Here is a 27232-nt window from a genome sequence, read left to right on the forward strand (position 1 = left end):
CACTATTAGTTGCACTCGTTGATCATAACGACATTAACCATAAGGAAAAGTGTGAGCTCTTTCGGTTTCCATAAGAATTTTTTGTGGTAGAAGTGTTGGACTCCTAAGGACTTCATTGGTCACGACCAATCAAATTCAAAAAATCATACGTTACACGTGCGATGCATTAAATGTAAAAAAGACAGAGAGTTATACTCCAAAAACTAAGGGACATTGTTGTGTCATAAAATCTCCTTTAGCAAAACACAAAAAAGTTGTGTTGTTGACGCCTAACCATCGTTTAGTGACTAGTCTTGCAGAAGTATGCATTGACTAGATTACATAATCTACCTGCTTGTCAATCCAAAACACAAGTCCATTTATTCAAAACAAGAAGGAACTTGGTACTAAATTTTATCTCTAATCATTACAGGACAGTGATCAACTCCTATCTTTTTTAGATCCATTATCACACACTTTCCTTAGAGAAAGTTAATTAGAGGTCTAGAATTAGTGTGCTAAAACCTGAGACCATTTTTATGTAATAACTCAATTAACCATTTCTCTTAATCTTATAAATTCAAGGATTGTAAAAAGGAAGATGGGGCAAACAATCTTGAACACGTACAAATATTCTAATTAGCCTCACGGATAATTTCATTACCCTCATATGCAAGAGTGCATCCTTAACAGATCTGATCATAGTTCATTTATAACATAATAGTAAACATAAATTCTCGAGTAGTAGGTCAAACTACTTTATAAATATTGTTTCGTTCTTTGTTTTCACACAATACAAATTTCATTCACTACCTCTTGTGCAAAACCACATTACTGATTTTGTGTGCTTTTCGTTGACAAAAATTTTACTCCTTGACACACTATATTTGAAACAATTATTGATAGAGTGAATAAGTTTACCATTTCTTAAAATCTCTATTAAACATGATATAATATCTTATTTGAAAAGAATCAAAATCAATATAAGACTACAAACAAATTTATATATATATTTCAATATCCTATATTTTTTAAATGAGTGAAAATCCAATTTTTTTAGTTTTTTTCAAATTTTTTTACAAGAAATCTCATTCAAACTTAAATGTTATATTGAGATTTAATCAATCATGTTAAATAAGACAAACTCGTAATTAAGTAAATTATTTTTAGTATTTCTTTCTTCTAAAAGAAGTATATAACTGGGCGATATTCATGCTAGCAATTATCAGTTAAATTAACTACAAATATAACAAAAGAAATAAATTTAAAAAATAGCATGGAAACACCATAAATCTTGTTCAATTGTGTAGAATTATTTGGAAAAAAATGTAAAATAAAATAAAAAAATTGGACAAAAACAAACAAAAGGTTGAAAGGCAAAATTCATAAGCACATGCCACATACGTGCGACAAAAATGTCGGTCATTCAAACCAAAGAGACGGAGAATACACAGGGTTTGGTAAACACAGAGACCGTTGCAGCCTGCACTTATTTCGGGGCTAATCGTTGATCCATTCCCTCTCTCTCCTTCCTTTCAATTTTACATCGTTTTATTAATTAATTTAAAATTAATTTTATTTATTTTCATTAAATGAATTAATGAGAACCTCGCCATCTTTGCTTTCTTTAACTATAGATAAGGCCGTGCCTAATCTCTCCCTTTTCTCTGATCTTTCCCCTCTTCCTGATCACATACTTCTTGATCTCTTTCTGGTACGCCCTTCTTCTTTTTTGACTACTTTTTTAGCTTTTACTCTCGTTTCTTTGTTTTTGGTTTTCTGTGAGTGTTTTTTCGTGTGGGTTTGGCGGAAGATTGGGGATTTCGGGTTGTAATTGATCTCTTGCTGAGGGATCTATATGGGATTGGCTTGATTTCACTGAAAATGAAGGGATCGTATTTTTTATTTTTTATTTTTTTATGATGATAAATGATTAGGTAATTGTTTTGTGACTTGTGTTGGTGTATTTTTGTTTTATATAATCAGGTTGAGATTATCCTTTGTGATAGAAATAGGATGGGTTTTCTTTGATTGACTTGAAATCAATCTTTAGTTATCGAAATGATATGGGGTTGCCTGATTTTGTTTGATATTCATGTTATTTTTTACGTGTGTTTTGTTTTTTTTTTTTTTTTAATGATAGTAAACGCTTTCCTGACTGCTTTGTGCGTTGGATTTGTCCTGCTGATTGAATTAATCAGGTTGAGATTGATGTTTTGTGGTGGAAATGATATGGGTTCGGCTTAGTTTTGATGAAAATGAATTGATTGTCTCTTTTTTTTTTTTTTTGGGAGTGATAGGAAATTATTTTTCTCATTGATTTGTCACCTTTTGGGAGTAAGATTGATCAAATCAGGATGGGGTTGACTTGATTTGCTGAAAATTGCTGTAATTTCTTATTTTTTAATGTTTGTCCGATGAAAGTAAATGTTCTTTTAATTGTTTTGTGAATTGGGTTTTCCTAATGATTGACCAAATCATGTGGACATTGAGCTTATATATGAGATGGGATGGCTTGATTTTGCTGAAGATCTGAGAAAAATCAATACTCATATAATGTGTTGGGTTTGTTTGGTTTACTGTTTGCTGGTTGTTCTGAAACTTGAGTTTAGTTGATGATTAACTGAACTAGGTTGTAATTGGTCTTTTATCCTGGGGTTGACTTTGGCTTGATTGTAAACTAATCATAGTTACACATAGAAGAAACTAAAAGAACATGTTAAGTAGATCCCAAATATTTGTGGGCACCAGTTAGATTAAGTAGATGAGACAGTATCGGTCAGGTTTTTGCTTGTTAAGAATTAGAGGTTTGAAATGATAATGTGAAGGTGAAATAGAATAAACTTAGATCCGGCCACTGGCAGATTATGAAGAAGAAAAAATGAGGCTGGTATCAAGTTTGAAGACTTGAAATGGTTACGAGGTTGTTGCGTGTTATTAGGCCACAAGGCCTTGACATTGGCATATTGATCTATTTTAAATTTTCAGTTCTTCTTGATAACTAGGCTAGTTAAATCCATTAATATCCCAGATGTGCAAAGCAAATTTAGATTTGGAGTTGTTTAAATTGCTTCCTTTTTCTTTTAGCTCAGACTGGTTCTGACAGATAATCTCGCAACTTTTATTTGTGTTATTTACCAAAAAATTTAAAAAAAAAAACTTTAATTTGTGTGTCTAGCTTAAAATTATGTGGCCACTTATTGGTGGCAATATGTCTGAGTTGAACTGCTGGTAGAATGTGTTTCACTAAACTAGTTTGTGTGATAGCTTTTGTTAGATCCTCAGCTGAAACCTACATAAACACTGTTGGTAACTGATACATTATTTGACTACTTTGTCTTGCAATTTATCATTGTGCCCCTTTTTTTGTTTGTTATATTTTGATTCTTCTAATATCACATTTTTTATGGTAATTGGCAGAGAACATTAAAAGCTGGAAAACTGAATGAGAAAGTTTTAAAGTTGTTTATGACCTCTGGAAAAGATGAAGTCCTCGTTCTGATCCAGACACTTAATATCAAGCATATCCTCACTCCTGTTCTTCCCACCAGTAAGTAGCAAAGAATTTTTCAATTTTCCCCTGAAAATATGAGTTTAGAACTTTCTGACATTTTATATATATTATTTCAACAGGATGTTCTGAGAAGTTTTAAGAGTTTACAAAATTGTACATTTTGAAGATATTTGAATCAGACACACACTGCTTTTAGGAGATTGAAGAAGTTGGCTTTGGATATTGTTATTCCAATTTGGGAATATGAATCAAGAAGGCATCAAAGACAGTGACATTGACATTGTCATTGGCGCATTGCAACCTGACCTGACATCATTTTTGAATGAATGGAGACCGATTTTCTCCAAATTCCACTTGATAATTGTTAAAGATCCTGATCTCAAGGAGCAACTCAAAATACCAGAAGGTTTTGACCATCATGTCTATACTAAACCTGACATTGATAAAGTTGTGGGTGCTTCCAGTACTATTTTGTTCTCTGGTTATTCATGCAGGTATTTTGGATATCTTGTATCTAAGAAGAAATACATCATCTCTATTGATGATGACTGCCTTCCAGCTAGGGACAATGAGGGCAATTTAGTAGATGTTGTTGCTCGGCATATTACCAATCTTACCACTCCAGCTAACCCTTTCTTCTTTAATACACTCTATGACCCTTACCGTCAGGGAGCAGATTTTGTTCGTGGGTATCCATTTAGCTTGCGAAGTGGGGTGACCTGTGCTCTGTCGTGTGGTCTGTGGCTCAACTTAGCTGATTATGATGCTCCTACTCAAGCCCTTAAGCCACAACAAAGGAATTCTCAGTATGTTGATTTAGTTATGACTGTTCCAGCTAGGGCTCTGCTGCCTGTCAGTGGTATTAACATTGCTTTTGAACGTGAGACAGTTGGCCCTGCACTTTTGCCTGCACTGAGGTTGGCTCGGGAAGGAAAACTGAGGTGGGAAACAATTGAAGATATTTGGTCTGGAATGTGTGCCAAGGTAATGTGCGATCATCTAGGCCTCGGAGTGAAGACCGGGCTGCCATATGTCTGGAGAAGTGATAAAGGTAATCCAATTGAAAGCTTGAAAAAGGAGTGGGCAGGGGTGAAGCTGATGGAGGAGGTTGTACCTTTCTTTCAGTCTGTGAGGCTGCCGCGAACAGCAACCACTAGTGAAGATTGTGTAGTTGAGATAGCAAAATCAGTGAAGGAGCGACTTGGTTCTGTGGATCCTGTTTTCAATCATGCGGCCGATGCCATGGTGCAGTGGGTTAAACTTTGGAAGTCTGTTGCATCTGCCTCATCTGGTTAGGAGATAGTATTAGCTTTCTTGTTGATGATTGTTTTAATCATTTGTAGTTCATGGATTTTCCAGTTTTGCAATTTTACTCTATCATGCACCAATAAACTTCAGTATCCTATGTTTGGAACAGAAATAAACAATTTTATGTAGTTAAAAGGGATGATTGTTATTCCTTTGTTAATTTGGTTCTTTGGCATTGCTATGATTCCCTTGATTTACTAACGCACTCGGATTGCGAAGACTGCATACCTTGTTTCATGCTTATGGTTTTAGAATTTGTTGACAAGGCTCCCTCAAGGTTATGAGTTCAAGTCCATAAAGGCCATTGTCTTTTGTTTTCTAAGGTTCGGCGAAAATTCTAGTTTCGAATTTGGATACGGAATGCGAGATTGGGGTTTCTTGGATTATAAATTAATGGAAAAACCTCTCTTATATGCTATCTTGAGGCTTTGGCGACTTGAGTCTCGTGTATGATTTCTGCCATATCTTACCACAAGATGTTGAAACGTTACTGCTAATTCCAAGTCTCTGCGGCAAGAGAGATGTCTGAAGTGTTGTGCAGATAGCATGCCCAACGCAGGACAAGCGCAGTGAGCTTATGTTTTGATACTAAAAGTATTGATGAGATGTAATATCATTTACAAAGATGTAAAATGGTTGATATTGTTTAATAGAGTAGGAGATGAACAAGCATTTAATGCAATTCTTGCAAACAATTTAGAATCTTTATCTCACATGTATTAAGCTTCTTACATGACTCCATATCATCATGCATGTCAACATCATCATTTCACATCGTCAAATAAGTTATCATATCATGCGTCATATCATCTTCTTCCCTTTGGCTTGTTTAGTTGAAAGTTTCAGTCTCCCATCTCAACAAAAATAGATGTTTATATCTCTATCAGCTCTTAAACAAAGATTGACACTTTTCATTTGTAATTGTACTCAATAAACACATTGTACAAAAGAGTACATAACATCATAGCAGTGATAGGACTTAATCGTATGACCAAACCAAACCCTTAACTCTATAGTACTTTGATTACATTTCTCACTTAATATTTTCACATAATTATGTAAATACGTTGGTTTATTTTTCAGCATCAAAAGAAAGTTTCCCAACAACACTTGGCAGGTGTCGGTTGATTTTCATTTTCATGCATGTGAGAGTGTACTTGTAAACGCGTGCATACGGGTGTATTGTATAAAGTATAAAAAACCTTAATGATCACTTGGTATACTACTGTGCGCATTTAACTTAATAAATTGGTCTCAATTATTTTAGTTCTTTAATTTAAATTCATTTATTCTCTGTGACTATACAATTTATTAAATTAGTGGGCTAATATTATGAAATAATAGGTGAATTTTAACTATTACTAGTAACTTAACTAACAAATAAAGTAAAATTGGAATTTGACTATCTCTGATCATAGTTTATATTATCTTTTAGGCCACAGGATTTATTCACGCCCAAAAATTAGTGTTTTCCTAAGTTTTTATCCATTAATTTTGAAAAGTCTAAACACCCACTTATTTATTAATTTTTACGGTTAGTGTTAATAGTAAAATTATTATTTAGTAAAAATATATTTAAAAACTAAAAATTTAATCACATTTTCCTCCTAAGTTTAAAAACTCTAACAATTTTCCTCCCACCCCTCACCCAAAGTTTGAAAAATCATTATTCCCTCCTAGGGTTTCAATGGCAACTCTTTGGTGACAATCTCTTTTTAGACCATTGGCATTTTCTCTTTGTTGTCAGAGAAGATATTTTCACCAAAGAGTTGTCATCAAAACCTTAGAAGAAAAATGATGATTTTTTAAACCTTAGGTAAAGGAAAATTATTAAATTTTTAATCCTTAGGGGGGGAATATGATCATTTTAAGTTTTTTAAATATTTTTATTAAATGACAATTTTATATTTGATACAAACTACAAAAATTAATAGAAAGGTGACTATTTAAGTTTTTCAAAATTAATAGATAAAAATAAAATAAAACCACTAATCTTTGGGTGGGAATAAGTCCTTTGGCCTATCTTTTACCGGTATAATAATTAAAAATCGTGCAGCTAATTTTTTTATCAACTATAAATCACAAACTTGAGTTTCGGTCAAGATTACATGATTCAACCAATCTGACCAAAATTTTAAAAAAAAATGCAAAAAGAAAATAAGTATAAATCCTGAATCTAGTAATGGAACGGCCCTGGATTAATGGATCTAGTTGACTGTAAAAAGCTGTGTCCACAACCAGTCATTCTCTGAAATAATGGATCTAATTGACTGTAAAAGGCATACCCATAATCAAAATGGATGTGCATATTCTCCTCTTTATATACTTCATTTATTCACACAATTTATGTTCAAAATATTTTTTTCTGAACTGAAAAAACCCACTCAGAAAATAATCGAGATACCAAGAAGAGATGGCAAGTTTAACCACAGCTGCCACAAAAGTTGGGCATGTTAGAGTTGCAATTTCCAGGACGAGCACATGGAATCCCAGACTGTTTGTGGTTGGAGCCCCACGGTACATTCAGGTATTACTATGTGCATTTATCATTAGTATTCAAATCATCATTAGGACAAATTGGTAGTCATTATAACTGCTCAATAATTGTTTTGGTTATAGGCAAGTTCACATAAAAATGCTCAGTCTACGACGGATAAGGCATCACAGGCAGTTAAACAAGGGGCTGATGAGGCAATGAAGGCGGGAGGAAATATCAAACACAAGGCTGCCTCTACTGCTGAACACGTATATATAATTAAGACATTGTATATTAATTTCATTTTTTTATTATATTGTTAATTTATTTAAAATTGGTGCGTAGATGAATGAAAATGCAAAGGAAATGGCTGGAAAGATGGCAGAAAGAGCACAAGATATGTCAGACAAGGCAAAACAAACAGTGGAAGAAGCATGGGGTTCAGCTAAAGATTCAGCTCAGAATGCCAAGGAAACTGTCAAACAAAATGCTGAGGAAGTCAGGAAAAGCATGAACATGAAGAACTAATTTTTATTTATTATTATTATTATTATTATTATTATGTTATTCTGACTAATCTGTTTATGACAGCTAGAAAACGTTGTTCAGTTTAAACCTACAGAAAATAAACCTATGTTTCTTGGTGGTAATTCTTTTTAAATATCTTTTGCAATAAATTAACAAGTAGAAATGGGTGTCATAAATGGGATATGCTGACAAACAGCTAGGAAACAAGGTAATGATAGTTAAGAACCAAATTGTTTTCAACAACCAAGGTTTGTACGTTTTGTTGACTTAGCACTTGTTGCCAAAGCCTTTCGGAATCATCATGTTTCACTACAATCCATTAGAATCTTAGTTACCCAATATCACTACCTCCCATTTGAGTAAACTGTACCTGCTCAAATTTTCAGACTCTTAAGTTCATTGATACCTGGTGAGAATGTCAGCCTCCGACCACCATAGCACTGCAATACCAAAAAAGTCAAAATAACCTTGTTGTAGCTCTTTACAAAAGAACAAAGAATTTGTCTAGAAATCATTGAAATGTTGGTTTGCAAGGAGTATCCACTTCTATCCAAATAGTCGTTAACATGGCCTGTTCTTAATATAAACTTGGACAAGTTTTGAAATGACAAAGAACTTTGGTGAGAGACAAAGACTTGGAATATAAATCTGCAAAATAGTGAATCTAAACAAGGCTTGTGACTCAGCAAGCCTGACATTGCTTCTCCATTCCCATTTCCAGAATCTACTAATGTACAACTCCTGCAACTTTTCAAGTAACTGTATAACATCAGGAGGTATTAGTGTTAAATCACTGCAATTATTTAAGATCTTCAGATTACTTAATTGGCCAAAGGAAATGGGCTTCAATAGCAGATTTGGAAAGGTTGAGGCTCTCAACTTTACATAGCTTTCCATTAAAGAGAGGTCACCGAATTTGCAACAGTTAATGTCTAATGTTCTAAGATTTATAAGAATGGAAAACGGAATTAGGTAATGTTGTGATGTAGGTCTGTCCCAAAACTAAAACTTTGAGATGTTCATTTCTAGAAAGAAACAACTAGGCCAACCAAATCTGTATCTTTTTTGCAGCAATAAAGTCTGCAAAGTTGGGCATTTCAACCCATTAGGTAGCTCCCTAATATGATTTGCTGTCAACGAGATACATGTGAAATCTTTAAATGTATCTCTGTTTGTCTACTCTTGTAAACCAATGCCAAATTTTTCCATGAACTCATGGTTGTATTTAGATCATACAAAATTATGTACAACATCATGCATTTTAACACAATCTTCACCATCATCAATTAAGAAAAAAAAAAAGGAAAAAACGACATTACTTTAGCTTACACTCTTATCTCATATGTCCAAACCACCTCAGACCTATCCAATATCTAACCAAACCTTCAACTAGAATTTTGTAATCTTCTCGGAATACACTATGAAATGAGAAAAGTGACTGTGTCTTCTTACTTTCTAAGTGATTGTGTTGCATTGCTCTATATACGTTTATTCTTGTCCTTCAAACCTCTGCTATTGTGACAATCACAATTGGTTAGCCACCACATATAGCAGTTCCCCTACAATCTTCCTAAAAAGTACTCAAAATTCTTGTTTTGATAATGTTTCAAACTCTTTTGAAATAACAAAAATTTATGCTTGAAGAGGTGATTATAATTTTACAATCTCTATGGCCGCTCCAGAAGGAATACCAATCTCATCCAATTGAATTCTTTCCCAAATGCCACCTAAAGTTATGAGGATCAGTTTATTCTCCTTCATTTTGTTCTATAGGAAACGTGCTCGTGCTAATTGAGAATTAGTTGGAAGAGACTTCAAACCCAACAACATGTTAGCAATTTCCCCTTGAATCTTCATACACTCGAGTTTTAAGGGACCACTGTCATCACTACTTTATCATATATCTTTTCCTCTTTTGCTTGTCCGATGATTTCTTTCACCAGCATGGCCTTACCAGGCCACCCATCTCAGATATTCCAATTATGATGACATTTTCATCACCAATTAACTCCTCCATGATTTCCTCCTCAATTGAATCTCTAGATTCAAAAATGCTAGAAGAAAATAAATTTGATGGCAATATTTTTCAAGTGGAGGAGCAGGACAAAACAGACTCTTAAACTTTCCCACTTCTTTGAGCTATAAAATCAATATCCATACTCAACAAGAAGAATACAATCACCTGGGTGTAAATCATAATTTACTTCACACAATCAAATTTACGTAAAATCATATAGAACTCTTTTGACAAGAGTTCAAAGTTTATTTTGATGCTGTCATTCAACTTGTATTCAGTCGTCAGTTTGAACATGAAGAATATAAAAAATCAAATTCTTTAATCTCCTCAATCACAGAATTGATAGCTTATTATGCCACTAATTCAGGATATCTAAGGCCTACGGAGATTAATGAGAAAATGCATAAAATAAGTATGATTCTATTGTCATATAAGTATTATTGGTGACTCAAAAGTTTTGGAAGTAGGATTTCATATCGACACACCTTGATCATCTCTCTAGGTTAATCCTCATCATACACATCTAATTTGATTCAAGTTTCAATCCAGGATAGCATGAAATCTTCAGCAAGAACGATAATGCCAAGAATAAAACCCCGGATTAAAATGTTGCTAACACCAAGAATAAAACCCCCTATAATGCCAGCACTGAAAGAGGACGCAACAATCAGCCCTTAAAAGAGATAACAAAAGTCAGATTTCTCCTGCTCATTCCAACTAACTACACCCTTGCAACATTTTTAGCATACATCACAAGAAACATAATCTTGGGAACACTGAAATAAAAGAAAAAAAATTAATATATCCCCTATCAAATAGTGGGGTTTGGTGCGGATAAGTGAAGATACAAGACTTCTAGTTCATTTTGAGATTTACTTTTTACTTTCACAATTAGATCCAAACACCCTAAATCATGAAACTTATACCAACACATCCATACCACCAAGAATCAGATTGTATAGTTATCAGGATACAGAATCAATGGACCTCATGAGTTATGGCAAGTTACATCATTTAGCCTAAAGTCCTTTTTATTGCACGTACCTCCATATTTTGTGCATCAGTATTGAACTGTGAATGCAGTACATCAATCACTTGCAGTTCTCTGAATGATATGCATCAGCAACATTAAATTTCGGAAAAGCAGAAGCAACATGCAACAGTAATTGAAGTTGGGTGACAGGAGTTACCAGAAGAAAGCATAATAGAACCTGGGGAAAAAGCAGTCAGAGACGTGTCAAATTTGACACGTCAAACTTCTAAAGATTCATGTATAGCCAAAACATTGTCGCATGGAACAAAATCTTGAATGACGAGGGGGTGTCTCAGTCTCTTCATCACTTTTTTTTCCAGGGAAATGCTTATAAAAGGCTTTTACTGCACCTGAAACACCATCTTCAGTTTCCATGGCCTTAGCCAGTTCAACAGCACACTCTTTTACCTGCAGGAAAACAATCTTCGTTTTAGGCTTAATGTCCAAAACACATCTCAAGCTAAAACAAAACATATCAGATGAGGGGGAAAACAGGTATTTTATCTCTGTTTTCTTCAGTTTTGCTTGTAGTTGTATACGATAAATAAATTATAGATAAACACTTATCGTAAAGAAAACTAATAACTGCTCCATGGTTACTATTGTAAAATGGGGAGCCATTTATAACTCAGCACAGGAATCATTTATTTTTCTTTTTGGCACAATACAAGCATAAACATGTGAAGTAGATCTAAGTTAAAAATTGTGCTTTACCTTGTCATTGAGCATGAAATTTATCGCATCAACTAACTTATCAAGTGAAAACTCCTCCACTGGGATTGGTGGAGGGCCCAATCCTTTGGCATGAACCCGTTCACCCCAAAAGGGCTGGTCCCCAAAAAATGGTACAATGGTTGTTGGACACTATTTCAGAGAAAGAAATTAGTCATTCTTTTGAAGTAACGAAGAGTCTGTGATGAGCTAATATATTGACAAATAAAATAAGAAAATTACCGCTGCTTTCAGACCAGCAGCAGTTGTTCCAGCACCACCATGATGAATCTGGAGAATTATTAAACATCACCAAAGTCATTTTTGATATAATGATATATTCACTATATCTCCCAAATGATTTTTAAATTTAATTATGATTCTCAATTGATCTAAGGATGAAATCAGTAGTTCATCACTTCAATAAACATTTTCCTTCCTTTCTCACCATGTCAACTCCCAGTAGCATATAAAATCTGTAACAAAGAAAATATAGGGCACCATGCAAAGAAGTATATCAAAAGAAAAACTATTTTCAAATCTCTACCATCCACTCTAATACACTACAATCTCAACACAATTAATGGGATAAAACACAATTAAATCATTTATCAGGTTCAGGTTAGGCAAGAACTAACAGTTGGGAATTATATACTTCAAAGACACTATACTGAGTCCCTAGATTATAAGTGTAATTTAATTCTCTATTGACCAACTGTGAATGGAGAACAAGATTTTCTGCATCCTCCATATATTAGATCTTCAAGCCCCAAATGCAAGGTCATCATAACCACCAGTTATGATATGGATATCCATGTAACATCGTAAGAAAAATTCATATCATGAACATGTATCAATGTCCACATAACATTACAAGAAACAGTACAACACCAATGCATGCTACTACAGAAAAATAAATGATAAAAGTAGTTCACATTTACCACAGCACTGCACTGTAAGAAAAGCCAGTCATGGGGGCAATTGTCCAGTAAGTACACAAACTCCTTTGGTTCTGTCACTGACAATACAAAGTAAATATTTACTCCCATAACTTTTATACAATCCAAACATAAGCAGAAATTAGGATCCCATGTACTTTTAAATAAGCAGGATAGAACTAAGACTTACAATTCCCAAGACCTCCCCAACCTTTATTGATGATGCCTCTTTGTCTAGTTCTTTCCAAAGCTGTTACTATTATTTCAGTCATCTTCTCTGGTTCTTGAACAGGCTGCATGACACAAGAACAAAAACAAACAAGTAAATAACGAAACACAAACTGAATAGTTAATATAAATAATTAGTGATCCAAGGAGCTTTACTTTCATTACTCTCATTTTTTACATCATAGGAACTTACTGGATTGCAAAACCATGGTTTTAACAAAAAAAGAATACCATTTTTAGGCTCCATTTAGTTCACAGGAGAAGTGGTTAAGGTAGATTCAGCTATAATTTTAAAGTTCATCATACAATATATAATAATCTATAATTGCAGAGTAGGGATCAACCGCAGGGAAAGTAGAGATGAGGTTAGAATTTTAGACAACTAGAAACATGATTGCAGTTTTAGAGAGAAGAGGCTATCATTTTGCTTTAGAAGGAAAAAAAAGAGAGAACATCAATGAATGAAAAGGATATATATACAAAACAGTCAACAAGATGTTCACAAAGAGGATCTGTCTAAAATTAAAAGATATTATAACTTGTCAAGAGCACAAAAGCTATAGACTACTTCAGATCTATGCCAATCAATTCAGTTATAATCATAAGATCATCAAAAAGATCCAGTTTCACTCATGGATTTTGACAAACCATGCTAGCATAATGTTTCTAGTGGATTCTTACAAATCAAACTGAAGCAAGGCAAAGGAGGAGATAAGTCCAAAAACTCATAGAAGCATAACTTAAAATTAAAAAAATAAAAGGTAAAGCAGAAATTTTAATTTAAAAAAATGGTTGAAAAAAATTATAAATGGCAGATTCTTTTTTTTTCCCATACACGATGGGCACACCAATGGAAGAAATTCTGGTAGTAAATAATCAAGTTATCCCCTACACATCTTAATATCTGTAGAAGTTGCAAACAGTGATATCATAATAGATGCGGGAGAAGAAACTCACAAGGCTACCAAAACCAATATAGATAGGCTTTTTACCCTCTTCTAGCCATTTCACAAGTGGATCTGGAGGTTGATAACTTGAAGCAAGATCAAGAAAGCAAAACCCCACTACATCAATCTTAGGTCCCCAGTCTGCAGAGCATGTCAAAAAGATAGACCAGATTCAACATCCATCTAATAGCAAAAAATCAAGCATGGAAAAATAATTTGGAAAGATAAACATCAAATCCATGGCATGCCAATTACTATGTACAAAATGTGAGAGAGCAAGAGATAAGAATGCAATGTTTATATGTTCTGTGTAAGTACTATAATAACCTCTTGGTTTCGGAACAAGCTGAGGACTCCAAATGTACCCATAAGGCACATCCTGGGGAGAGCCCCAGGATCCACTTAAGTATGTAACAGGTCTTAGCTTCAGCTTCTTCTTCCTAAACTCATTAATCATGTCTCGTATTCCAAGCCATATTAGTGCATCAACAATTTGATATGAAAGCTGCAGCAAAAACCATGATTTTGGACGTTGAGTTAGATATAAACCAAAGCAATAACATTATTAATATATAAGGCTGCTGTGGTATTTATAGGAGGGTTCTAGGGAAGAATGTGAAACAATATAACAAGATATGCAATCAGATGAAGGGAGAGCAGTAGACTTTTGAAGCTTATGGCATGTAAACAGTTTAGCTTAAATGGCTTGAAAGAAGCAAAGATCCCTACTGCAAAACTCAAATCAGTCAAAATTTTAATTTAGAGAATAAGAAAAGAAGTTTAAATAAGGAAACTAAAGGAAAAGAAATCTAGAGAGAAGGAAATAATATGTTACAACTCATTACATAAATTTTTGATGAAGTTAATTTTGGAAACTCTCACAAAATGAAAAGAGAAACTGAATTTTGCATTTTCAAAAATATTGTATTTCAAAAGCAATTATATGAGTACCAAAAAATGAAAATACAACTGGAACTAGTATCCCAAAAAGACTGCAAAAACTTTTGTGGGTTTTGAGCTGCTTGTTTACTAAAAAATCTTTAAAAACATTTCAAAGTCAGCTATTAATTTGAAAGTAGTGCTTGGAGAGTAAAATTTGTGTATTTGCAATGAAAGACATGACTTGTTCTTTAATCTACTTTTCTATTGCTGTAAAAGTAAAAGGTTTAATTAAAACCTTAGCTTTATTATACTTCATGGATTCTTCATTTATAGCGTACTCTATGACAGGTTAGGTTTAAAGCCTGTGTTATAGCCCAATGTTATGAACACCAGACCAGTTCAACCGGGCCTGGAGGAATGTCCAGTCTGGTTGAGTGGTTAAATGGTTTTAGACATTAAACCACTTTGAACTGCAGTTCAATTGGGGTTTACCGTGCCAGTTCACAGTTAAACCACCAATTTTACCATGGCTCATGGGTATGCTTATGTCAGTAAGGCATATACTGAAGTCAGCATGACATCATGCTGATGCCAGCGTATTTGCAAAAATTTTTGTAAATGCTGGGACTCTACCAGAGTGAATCACCATCAGATGATAATCGAAGTTGTGATATATTATAAATTTATTTTTTATTTAAATAGGGTCATCCCAGTTCGACCGCCAGTCCACCCGGTCGAACCAAGCCTTCGCCAAGGTCAAGACCCTGTCTAATTATTAAAACATTGTTATAGACGCTAACATTTGTAGTTTTTAAACCAAATTCTGAAATCAAAAGGGAAATTAATAACAATAATAGTTGCATAGACTCACTCTATAAGCAACCTGTTGCCTAACACGAGACAAAGGATGGGGAAATTCACTAGTAGGCCTGACAAAAAAAGATGAATGTTATATTCAATCAAATCAAATCAAAAACTAAATTGGAAGCAGAAGCCATGCACAGTTCATACTAACAAAGATTAACAAAAATTAACAAAAAAACATGGTAAAAGACGAATGTCCATAACTGATTATGTCCAATATATATGTGCAAGAAATGGATGATGCTTGCAGAATCCCAAAAGAGAAAAGAACATGCAGCATTAAGATTGCCCAAGCAACACTTACGTCCATGGCATTGTGAAAATTATATGAAGGGGTACTTTTAGTGCCTCAGCAACATGTGTATGCCCTGAAAAAATTTTGTGCATTTCAACTGTGTTAATTCAAACAAGATATATACAGCATAAATGGAATGGTAATATTCAAAGCAAATATTCTTAGTCTATGTTCCTATCATATACCGGTACACAGGAATACACACACACACACACACGATCCTTCCCTTGGAATACCTAATTATAAAAAGATAGTAACAAGAGTAAACAAATAAAAAAGAGATGGAGAGATCTAACCATATGCTGGAGGATTGGCAATAATAGCATCTGGTTTAAATGGCACTTTCGATTCAGGATCAGGTTCCTTGCATGCAGGAAGCAAAGAGAAAATAATTTCCTTCATCTGATTCCGCTGAATATGAATTTCTGAGGGTCCTGATGGCAAGAAGCCTTTATTTTTTACCATATCTGCAGAAAACATAGTAATGAACCCATAGTATATATCAAATTCAAAGACTTTTGAGGAGGATAAAGGGAGGGTCATCCAGGGATATGTTTAGTTTATCATAGCAGATTTGGCAGCCGCAATCCTCATCAATTTAAGATCCAACTAATTCAATCAGAAACCAAATCAGAGATCATCAATTACACAAAACATAAAGGGAAAATAAAAATACAGTAGATGCTAACTAAGAAAAAAGGAAAGAAAGAAAGATAAGTAGATATACAGTCATCACACAAAATTCTTATGAAATTTAGTTTGTCATACAAACAGCACGAAATTTTCATGAAATGATACACCAGATATCATTTAACAGTCCTTTACAAAATTTAAACTTCGCAAACTCTGAAAATACTTCACAATCCTTTATGGTTTTACTCAAACTATTTCATCACTTGAACATAAAAATAAGGGATAGCACCCATTTATACAAGAAAAGAAATTCAACTCCTCTTAGAAGTGATAAAGGGATCAAGGAAATTTACACAGTAGCAACTACATTACCAATGACCAGAAAAAAAAAAAAACCAAGTAAAATCATAAAAACAAGGAAAGGATGACAAAGTACTAAAACAAGATTGGACACTCACATCCAGCAAGAACTTTTGGATCTCCTCCTAAAGGGAAAAACTCCAACCCAGCACTCAAGACGAAGTCTTTGAAATTTGAGTGAGTTGCTAGTCTAACTCTATGGCCATCTTCCTGCACATAAATATTCACCTACATAAATTCATATGCTTCAGGCTATAGGTCTAAGAGCACCTCTTTAGAACTATATCCAGTCAACCCATCTCAAGAAGAGGGAGCAGTTCAATAAATACAGCAAACACAAAAAAGAGAACTAGACAAGCACACACACACAGCAGATCAAGAACCATATTAATGAAAAAAACATAAAAACCAGACCATGCTATAACCTGTAAGCGTTTTCCAATCGCAGCAAATGGCTGTACATCTCCACGAGTTCCAACAATAAGCATTACTATTTGCAATGGACGTATATCATGTATGGCTGTGGCTTCAGCAGTTTCTTTGACAGAAGATCCATCATCAACAACTCCAGCTCCAAAATCAAGGTTTTCTGGTTTAATATCTCCTGGAACTTCAAATTGTACAGTCCCATCAGTTTTGACAGTAGCAAGTTGTTTCATACATTTTAGCTGCAGATTTAATTTCAATTAAAAGTCAATGTCCAATTTCACACAATAAAGATAAAGAAGTTAACATGTCAATACAAAAAGCAGCAAATGTCCGATGAATCAAAACGCGAACAAGAAAAGTATGAGAATTGGAAAGATAATTTAGGATACATACACCGAAGGAAGGATGATACTAATAAACAAAATAAATAAGAACAAGAAAACCCAGTAAATCACATCATCTCAACAGACCTGTTAACAAGAAGAACTAACATAGAAATAATTATGTCACTGCACATCAGTTATACCAAATCAAGGGCAATGATACATTAGATGTAGAAGCAAAGATACGCCAAATGTATACAATGCTTTAAATATAACAGATGGAAATAAATAAGCAAAAGGAACATAAACTTAAACCGAAACAATCCAGCATAAAATTAATGGAAACTGCACAGCATTTCAGCACGAAAAAAAATTTAAATTGCACCTAAATAAACCACTACTTAGAAAGTATCAAATATTATGGTCAAAATGGCCCATCTATATCATAATCCAAAGAGAGGTGCTTATGCACTTTACCAGCAAACCTAGGTACAAAAATTAAACTAATACAGATGCTCCTTAAATGGAGGAGTCTATTGATTTTTAAACAACTAATTAGCTTTATTCTATGACAAACCAAGGGTATATTTCAAATAATATAGTAAATAACTGTCCAAGTGTAATTCTATCTGAACATCTTTCAGAAAAATCGTCTGGTCACACACAAGCATAAAGACTTGGATTCATGCCAAAAGATACTTAATAGACTAGACTCAAAATCTCAAACTGGTGATATTATGAGGACATCCTAAACTATCATCATTATTTAATTATAAGAGAAAAGTAAAGCAAAAGTTAAAATTGTATTCTCATCTATTTCTCGTAAGTGCTAAAAATGATGTTTAAATATCTATCCCATTGTTTTTCATAACTTTCAAACATTACATCATTTAAAAGAATATAAATTAATCACATACAGAAAATAAATTGTACAACCCTGTAAACATTCAATCATAACTTAAAACAACTAACACAAACAAAAATGATAAGGAGTTGAACCTTTTCCTTGAAAGGAACTTTAGCATCAAACAGTTTGGCTGCTAATGTAGCTGATTTACGATTATTTCCAATTTTCACAGGTTTTACAACCTCAGTGGAACTCAAAACTGGCTTTTCAGCAGTAGATGTGGAAACCTGCTTTTCAGCAGTGGATGTCAAAACCGGCTTCCCAGCACTAGATGTCAAAGCACCAACAGAACGAATTTGCCCTGCGAAAAATATAAAACATAAGACATTCAAAAATCAACAAGACATAATATCCAGATCCCACACAAGCACCCAAAAAATATATATATACATATGAATAACATTATAGACCCTCTGTCTATTTCATCATACCTAACATCCCAACATTTTAGATATGTATATTAGGGTGAAACAAAGGTTTCTAGTTTGAATAATTTCTTCCACACATTATACTCATCCAAGAGAATTTAAACACATATATTACATCAATTTAAGGTAATTCAACCTATACAAAAGGAAATGAATAAAAAGGGGGGGGGGGGGGGGGTGGGGGAGAGGAAAAGAAATACAATATTACAATAATTCTTTTCCTAATCCAGTAACTCAATCAAAACTCAAAACTTTCTAAACATTAAATGAATCACAACTTCTACTTCCAAAACTAGAAATAAGCCAAATCTTCCAACACTCTCCCTCAAGCTAATGAATGATGTCAGTCATTCACAGGTTGCATATCAATGATACAAAACCTAGTTTTAGCATGGCTTTGGTCAAAATGTCTACTTCTTTTGTGGATGGAATGTATAATAGCTTGATTCCTCTTTCTTCAATTTCTCTCTTGATAAAATATCTATTTATTCTCACATTTTTATTCGATCATGTCAAACAGGATTATGCACTATACTAACAGCAAATTTGTTGTCACAATAGAGAATAGTAACATTATTTACAAATAACTATAAATCCTCAAGAATTCTTTCTAATCAGATCAACTCGCAAATTTCTTGAGCAATTGCCCTAAACTCAACCTTAACACTACTTTGGGCAACCACTGACTATTATTCACCAAGTTACTAAATTACCCTATAGTTTTGTACAAAAACCTCAGGTGGAATGGCTATCTTTTGCTGAACCAGCCCAATCTGCATTAGCAAATCCAACTATTCCTCTGTTCTCACTCTTTTGAAATAGCAATCTCATACCATAAGTCCCTTTTAAGTATCTAAGAATATGCACCGCCACATTATGGTGTGTCTGAGTAGGAGAATGCATATATTGGCTTAACACACTGACAACATAGGTCTAATTGAATCAAGTAAGAGATAAATAGATCAACCTTCCTACCAACCTTTGAAATTCCCTTTATCTACTAGAGCTTCATCATTTTTACACTTCCAATTTCTATCCAAACATGTGCTCGTTAGTTTACACACTAACATACCTATTTCTTTTTTAAGATCAAGAGTATACCCTCCTTTGAGAAATAAAGATCCATTCTTTGCTTCTTGCAATCTCCATGCCAAGAAAGTATTTTATAAAGCCTAGGTTTTTAACTTTGAATTCTGCCTCAAACCGTTGTTTGAGGTTCATCATCTTTGTACTGTCATCACTTGTAAATATGATATCATCCACACAAACGATTAATATAGATTTCTTACCGTTAGGATTTTTTTTGACTCTATTGATACCTTAGTTTGGTAAGAGTTGTACTAAATATTGTGAACCACAACCTTGTTCATTGTTTTAGACCATAGAATGATTTATTTAATTTGCAAACTCTCCCAATGTTGCTTTTATCTTCAAATCTAGATGGCATCCTCATATATATTTCCTCTTCAAGTTCAGCATTCAGGAAAACATTTTTAATATCAAGATGTATGAGTTCCCAATAACTATTATAGATAACAATACATGAATATAATACAGGATCAAAAGTTTCTTCATAGTCAATTTCATAGGCTTGTGTAAAACCCTATGCTACCAACCCAGATTTGTATAGTTCAATGTCGCTATCAGCTTTGTATTTAACTATAAACACCTATTTGCAACCCACAGTCTTCTTATTTTCAGGCAAATTTACCACATTCCATGTATCGTTGTCAATCAAGGCTCTCATTTCTTTATGAACGACAACATTCAACTTTGGATCTTTCAAAGCTTCCTGAACATTCCTCGATACATTTACTCCATCAACTACTACAACAGATGCTTTGAAACTAGCAGACACTTGAGAATATATCATAAAATTAGAAATTGGCTGTTTAGCGCAAGATCTCACCCCTTCTCTAAGAACAATGCAAAGATCCAAATCAGCTCTTGTCAATGGTTTCTCCTCATGACTTTTCACTGGTTCAAACTTTTGGTAGTGCTTAGGGATTGGCTCAGGTCTTTTGGAGTAAATGATAATTAATTTTCGAAGATCCAATTTTGCCTCTTGACCAATCATTGGCTTGAGATAGGTACGATTTCTAGTGGTTCAAGTGACGGTTCAATCCCAATAGGTATGATTTTAGGTGGTTCAAGTGAATGTTCAATCCCATCATTAGGTCTGTGACAGAGGATTCTTGACTCAAAAAGAGAAGAGAAATCAGTATTCATATTGTAGGGTCCCAATATGAATCTTGACTTGCTTTCTCCTCCCAAAGAGGGGTATTGAGATAATAAGGTTTATCTTTAATAAAAGAGACATTCAAAGATAAACCACTATCCACTATAAACATACGTTTTAATGGTATAATGAACTAGTCATATGATCATATGCTCCATTATCCACTATCCAACAATTTGCATCAAGCTTTTGTAAGATTTAATAATAATTAATATTGATCATGATAATAATAAAGATAATATTCATTAGGATATTAAATGATCATAAATAATTGGGATTTGAATTCAAAGATTAGGATAATATTTATATAGGATAATATTTTATTAGGATATTATTTAATTAGGATAATATTTATTGAATTGAAGAGTTATAAGCTACATATAAAGGGGAGCCAAGATCATAAAATGGGGAGAGGAATATTGATATTTGGTATTTTGGGTAGTCTTTGGCTGCTAGGGAGGCTACAACCTTTGGGGAGGAGCTGATACCTCTTATTGTCAATATTATTTATATAATGTTCATAATATTTGTATTATGTCCCTATCAAATTAGTATTAGAGCAGGCAAGATCTAGGCATGGCTGGGAAGAGGATGGAGAGTAAAAGTACTGATATGCAGAAGATTATAGGATGGTGATGGATAAATTTGACATCATAGAAGCCAATTTGGATTGTTTGGCTAGAGGCTTTGGATCAATGAAAGAGCACATAAAATACTTAAAAGCGTTGTCTTTCAACAATGACAACAAAGAAGAAACAATGGCAAAACTGGAGTCACCAACAATAGAGCACAAAACTCGATAATGTCCAAAACAGAAGATTAACACATTTCAACAGTGAGACAATTGATTCCAGTGAATCACAGCATTGAAACTTGAATGTGCACATATCTGTCTTGCACCTCAATCGAGGGAGGTGAAATTGGAAAAGAATGAAGAGGTTAATCTAGAAAGGGAAAAACAAATAGCAGGAGAGAAGAATTGAGTCATAGAGGACCAACCCAATCTCCCATTTAATCTACCCAAAAATCAACCCATTCCTAAAAAACAACCCAACCTAATTTGCATTGACTGCTAATCACCACTCAAGCCCACTCACTAACAACCATCAATCCAATCCACTAAACCACTCACAATCAAGCCCAAAATTAACTTATTACCCAGACCCGACCATCAGACTTGACCCAAAACCCAATTAGGTTAACCAAAAAACAACTTACCCACTAGACCAAACCATTCACTTGTCAAACCCACTTTGAGAACAAGGTTGTTTTCAAAAGGCGAGCAATGTTTGGATTTAATAATAAATAATAATTAATATTGATTATGATAATAATGAAGATAGGCCAAAGGACTATTTCCCACCCAAGGTATATTTTTTCTGCACATTGCCACCCGTTAACTTTGAAAAGCCCATTTACCTACCCATGGACTGTTAAAAAAAACTGATTCAAGGACAAAATCGTTATTTTACCTATAATATTAAAAATAAATTAAAATTTAATCCCTTTTTCCCCTCTAACCCCTAAAAACTAATCATTTCCCCCTAGGCCAAGTTTTGAAAAATAGCATTCCCCCCCTAGGGTTTAGTTTTCAATCCCCGACGCCAAATCTAGAGCCATCGCCGACGACAAAGCCTTCCCGACACACCACCATGCTCTGACGGCCTTTCTTCTCTCCTCTGGAACACTGACCAGCCCAGATCTGGGGTCGTCTTTGCCTAGAAAGTTGAAGAGCTTCCCAGACGAAGATGACGACCTCGCCAGATCTGGGCCGATCGGAGTTCCAGAAGAGAGAAGAAAGGTCGTCGGAGCATGGTGGTGCGTCGGGAAGGCTTCATCGTCGGCAATGGCTCCGGATTTGGCGTCGAGGATTGAAAACGAAACCCTAGGGGGGGGAAATGCTATTTTTCAAAACTTGGACTAGGGGGAAATGGTTAGTTTTTAAGGGTTTGAGGGAGAAAAAGAGATAAAATTTTAAGACGTTAGGGTTCCGTTAAATTTAACTGTTCATGGGTGGGTATTTGGTATTTTCATAGTTAAAGGGAGAAAACTTGAGAATACAGCATACCTTGGGTGGGAAATAGTCCTTTGGCCATAAAGATAATATTGATTAGGATATTAAAAGATAAGATAATAATTTGGATTTGAATTTGAAAATTAGGATATCATATAATTAGGATAATATTTATTGAATTAGAGAGTTATGAGCTACATATAAAAGGGAGCCAAGATTGTAAAAAGGGGAGAGAAATATTGATCTATGGTATTTTGGGCAGCCTTTGGCTAATAGGGAGGCTACTACTTTCGAAGAGTAGCTACCACATCTTGTTGTCATCATTATTTATTTAATATTAATAATATTTTTATTGGGTTTCTATCATTTTTCTAGATAAACAAATACCTATTTAAGACATAGGGGCTCTGGGATTTTAGGAAGTCAACTTCTCTTATCCTTAACCTATTTTTGTTTGATTTAGGAGTTGATAAATTAGAGTGACTTGTTTAGTAGACAACTTCAAGGGGTTACCTTTTTCGGGTTTGATGATGATTTTGTCCATGTCAACACATCAAAGTCTACTATACTTTACATTATCCAAGGATTGTGATTGTATCAAATATTTCTAGGAGCTACAATGGTGTATTTAATATTTCTTAGGACTATGGATTGTTTATTATATTTTCAAGAGATGCTAGGGGTATATTTGATATTTTTGAGAGCTGTAGGCACATATCTAACGTTTCTTGGAAATATGGAGGTGTGTATGATATTTCCTAGAACTACTGGGTGTATAAGTGTAACACCACAGGTACGCTCCATAGGCATTTTAGTTGTTTTCCTTGATGTACATTAGAATGTGGATCGAAAATGATTTTATATAGAATTGAAATGTGATTTTGGTCAGATGTACGACTTGCATGAAGGGTGCATACCCGTACATCAACCCACCACGTGGGTAGTCCACAAAGACTGTCACATTGGCAATTTAAGAGAAAGCACAAATGTGCATCCTTAGAGTGCACAACCGTGCATGGTGTTACAAGCAAATATTATATTAAGGTTGAACTCCGTATTTTTGGGGAGAAACACTAATAAACTCTTTATTGGATAAGGACATGTGAGAGAATAAGAGGTTTCTAGAGAGAGACAAGACTGTCAACTTTGAGGGTTACAAATTTCAATGGGATTAAAAGATTTCAGTGAGCAAGAAACCAAAGGAAGCAACTGTAAATTCTTCTTGTCGGAGTTTGAGGTAAATAGGAGTTGATTTTTTTCCCTATTATTTTGTTAGAGTTCTGATAATCACCTTAGATTGTTGATATAAATAGGTATCAATGAATATGATTGAATGAACGATGATTACAGTGAAACCTTGATGTGTTTGATGCAAAAAGATTTAAAGAATGTATGACCTGTGAGTTTGGTGGTTCTTGATGCTTTCTGGATATTATATGATGTCGGCTATAGATTAACTAATGTTTAGATGTAAACTTTAATCTGTGATTCTGTTTTAAGTAGAATTACTATATTGAAGATGTTGGTTGATTTGTAAAACCTGTAGCATCCACTTTATACCATAGGCAAAGAAAGGTTAGAAAGACTTATTCTTGCTTACTTTAATCTTATACATGTTGAAAATGAATTAGAACTCAGAAAACTAGGCTGATTCCAACCAAGAGGACTAAACTTTTAATTCAAGAACATCATGCACGATCATGCTAGGTTTAAGCACAATTGTGCATAGACATAGAATTACACGATTTTGAACGGGTGTACACCCGTGCACTAGCTTGTATATGCCCTTACACCAATTCCATAAAACATTAAATTCACCGGTGGACAAATGTGCAATGAAAACGCATGGTTGTCCATGACTGGAATATGAATTGAATGACATTATCCATGCTTCTGCATCAAGTGATGCACAATTGTGCATGGCTGGTAAAATTACTTTATTACCCTAAGGTTAGGAGAAGGAGAAGTCGAATTGTATAAGGGTCGATGCACAGTCATGCACTCTAAAGGGCACACCCGTACATTGAAGAAAAATGAATGTACACTCATGTCTTCATTGGTATGACCGTACATGTAATGAATTGTGTACGCTCATATGTGATCAGGAGCATGATCATACATAGGAGAAATTATATACACTCGTGATTGATTTATGGACGGTCGTGCAAGAGGCTATTCCAAGCAAATTAAGAAGAGATTAAGGCACATCGAGGTGTCAAAAAGTGCCTATGAGATAGAGATAGATTGGGCATGTATAATGAATATACAAACCTAGGTAGAAAGAGAATAGTGCTAGATATTCAAGAAACAGTTCCGAGAGATCAAGTATCGCTAGGGATTGGTTAATCACATGGAACCTAAGAGGAATCAATGCCCAAGGAACATAGAATTACAAACCAGTAGGTTGTCGTAAGGGAGTACCCATGACATAGGCATATGCCCATAGATAGAGTAAGAGATAGTCTGTTGATTGGTGTCTATAGATAGAATTTCAAGGACCGCAAGTCTGTCTATTGGCTTAGGACTCACCATAACATAGATAGTTTGTTGATTTGGATCTATAAATTAAAATGCCAAGTTTGTCGATTGGCAACCATGTAGGACAATCAGGACTAGTGAGCCTAAGAGATTAGTCAGTGATTTGGGTACCGATCCCCCCCTTTGGTTGAGTTTTGATTAGCCTTAGAACTTAATGGAGAGAAAAGTTGGGGTGTTGCAATATGATAGCTTCTTTCAAGATATATAAGGGTTTATCAAATATTTTCTCTTAGACAAAGTTAAATTTGCAACTTCTAATTTGAACTTTTGAATTCATTTTTGTAAAACAATAAACTAAAGAACATTAAAGGCCACCTGAATTTCATCTCAACCTTAACTCTTAACAATGTAAAAGATTTCTTCACAAACTGATCCTGAAGTTTAGAAATTCTAAATCACTCCAAATTTATAGTTTCTGATCACAACCCTCTCCATTTAAAACATCAAATTTCATCATAAACCTCACCTAAATTTAAAACTTATAAATTTCATCACAGCCTTCTCAGTTTAAAATATAAATATTTCCTCATAAGTCATAAACCACTTCTAAAGTTAAAGTTTCAAAATTTCATCAGAACCTTCTCTGGTTATAATATCAATATTTTACAAAAACAGCTCAGAAAGATCATTTTTCTAAATTTCATCACAACTATCTCCCTTAGAAATGTAACTTTTTTCATCATAAACCTAAGTTAAATTTTCATTTTTCATTAAAATATTACCCGTTACAACATCAACATTCCATGTAAACCCTCTCCTAAAGTTAAAATTGCTAAATTTCATCACAAGCTTCTCTTTTTACACTTTCAAAAATAACGATAATAAGCCTACCCTATACTTTAATAATTGAATTTTGAAAGATTCACAACAAATTCCTCTTGCATTAAAATCTATTTCAACAAATAAAATCCTAAAAACTACTTAATAAACATTTGATCAGAGCCCTTCCCCTATGTAAAAATTTTCTCTACTTTCCCAGTAATTTTTCTCTTAAAACTTAACTAAAACCCATCATTTTCAACGAAATTCACGCTCCATTTAACACATTCAAAATAATAATATAATGAAAAATAAATAAAATCGAGGGGATTAAAATCCACGTAAAAAACGTGCTCGAAGCGAGCAAAAAAAAAATGCAAGACCCACGTGTTAAAATGATTTAAAACCTGAAGGGTTGGCGCCATTTTCATTCTCGCCTTCGATTTCGATCTCAATCTCGACGGGCACATCGTTACCGCTGTGATTCTCCATCAAAACAATTAACTACAAAACGACGACATTTTCAAACGGAAGTGTGGTCGGTTGCGCTCCTTTGATGCACAGATAGAAGACGCTTTTTCGCTTAGCAAATGGGAAAAGAATCGAACCGATTTTTTGTTTTTTTAATCTCTTTTGCTTAACTTTGGTTTGGTTTATTTTCTCGGGAAAGTTGAGCAGGGATTTAACCAAAGAGACACGTGAGGTGCAGCCACGTCGTTTAAGGGTTAAAATAATTGCGACGGGTGTAGGTGTACGGACACTGGAAATGTTGCCGCCTGACGCAGACATTTGTAGCTCCAAACAAAGAGTTTTTAACTTTTTTGTTAAGGAATCGGTGACCTAATTTTTAATGTATTTTATGGTATATAATGTAAAGTTGTT

At 34.1% G+C, this 27232-nt stretch overlaps 3 protein-coding genes across 7 annotated transcripts; 2 read left to right on the plus strand and 1 right to left on the minus strand.

Moving 5' to 3' along the window:
- The first annotated feature begins 1357 nt into the window (after positions 1 to 1357).
- LOC123221166 (probable UDP-arabinopyranose mutase 5) lies at positions 1358 to 4961 on the plus strand. 2 transcript variants are annotated; one of them, XM_044643906.1, is made up of 3 exons: positions 1358 to 1693; positions 3400 to 3529; positions 3747 to 4961. In XM_044643906.1, the coding sequence occupies exons 1-3, from the start codon at positions 1580 to 1582 to the stop codon at positions 4787 to 4789; spliced, it is 1287 nt and encodes a 428-aa protein (XP_044499841.1). In that variant the 5' UTR covers positions 1358 to 1579; the 3' UTR covers positions 4790 to 4961. The 2 variants fall into 2 exon arrangements, with proteins under 2 accessions (XP_044499841.1, XP_044499840.1); XM_044643905.1 differs by having other exon boundaries at positions 1363 to 1693; positions 3613 to 4961.
- A 2175-nt stretch (positions 4962 to 7136) lies between these two features.
- Positions 7137 to 7913, plus strand: LOC123219923. Its single transcript, XM_044641893.1, has 3 exons — positions 7137 to 7328; positions 7421 to 7546; positions 7623 to 7913. The coding sequence occupies exons 1-3, from the start codon at positions 7215 to 7217 to the stop codon at positions 7803 to 7805; spliced, it is 423 nt and encodes a 140-aa protein (XP_044497828.1). The 5' UTR covers positions 7137 to 7214; the 3' UTR covers positions 7806 to 7913.
- A 2691-nt stretch (positions 7914 to 10604) lies between these two features.
- LOC123221190 (sterol 3-beta-glucosyltransferase UGT80A2-like) lies at positions 10605 to 27046 on the minus strand. 4 transcript variants are annotated; one of them, XR_006503230.1, is made up of 15 exons: positions 26758 to 27042; positions 18465 to 18673; positions 17139 to 17381; positions 16812 to 16941; positions 16017 to 16187; positions 15730 to 15793; positions 15433 to 15490; positions 14007 to 14184; positions 13690 to 13820; positions 12695 to 12797; positions 12508 to 12584; positions 11810 to 11857; positions 11570 to 11719; positions 11013 to 11263; positions 10605 to 10927 (listed from the first exon to the last, which is right to left on the minus strand). XR_006503230.1 is itself a non-coding variant. In XM_044643947.1 (14 exons), the coding sequence occupies exons 1-14, from the start codon at positions 26840 to 26842 to the stop codon at positions 11090 to 11092; spliced, it is 1821 nt and encodes a 606-aa protein (XP_044499882.1). In that variant the 5' UTR covers positions 26843 to 27043; the 3' UTR covers positions 10605 to 11089. The 4 variants fall into 4 exon arrangements, 3 of the variants coding, with proteins under 3 accessions (XP_044499882.1, XP_044499883.1, XP_044499884.1); XM_044643947.1 differs by having other exon boundaries at positions 10605 to 11263; positions 26758 to 27043; XM_044643948.1 differs by having other exon boundaries at positions 10605 to 11263; positions 16812 to 16923; positions 26758 to 27041.
- Positions 27047 to 27232: the final 186 nt, after the last annotated feature.

This window comes from Mangifera indica, chromosome 7 (genome assembly GCF_011075055.1).
Source record: "Mangifera indica cultivar Alphonso chromosome 7, CATAS_Mindica_2.1, whole genome shotgun sequence".
NCBI lineage: Eukaryota > Viridiplantae > Streptophyta > Magnoliopsida > Sapindales > Anacardiaceae > Mangifera > Mangifera indica.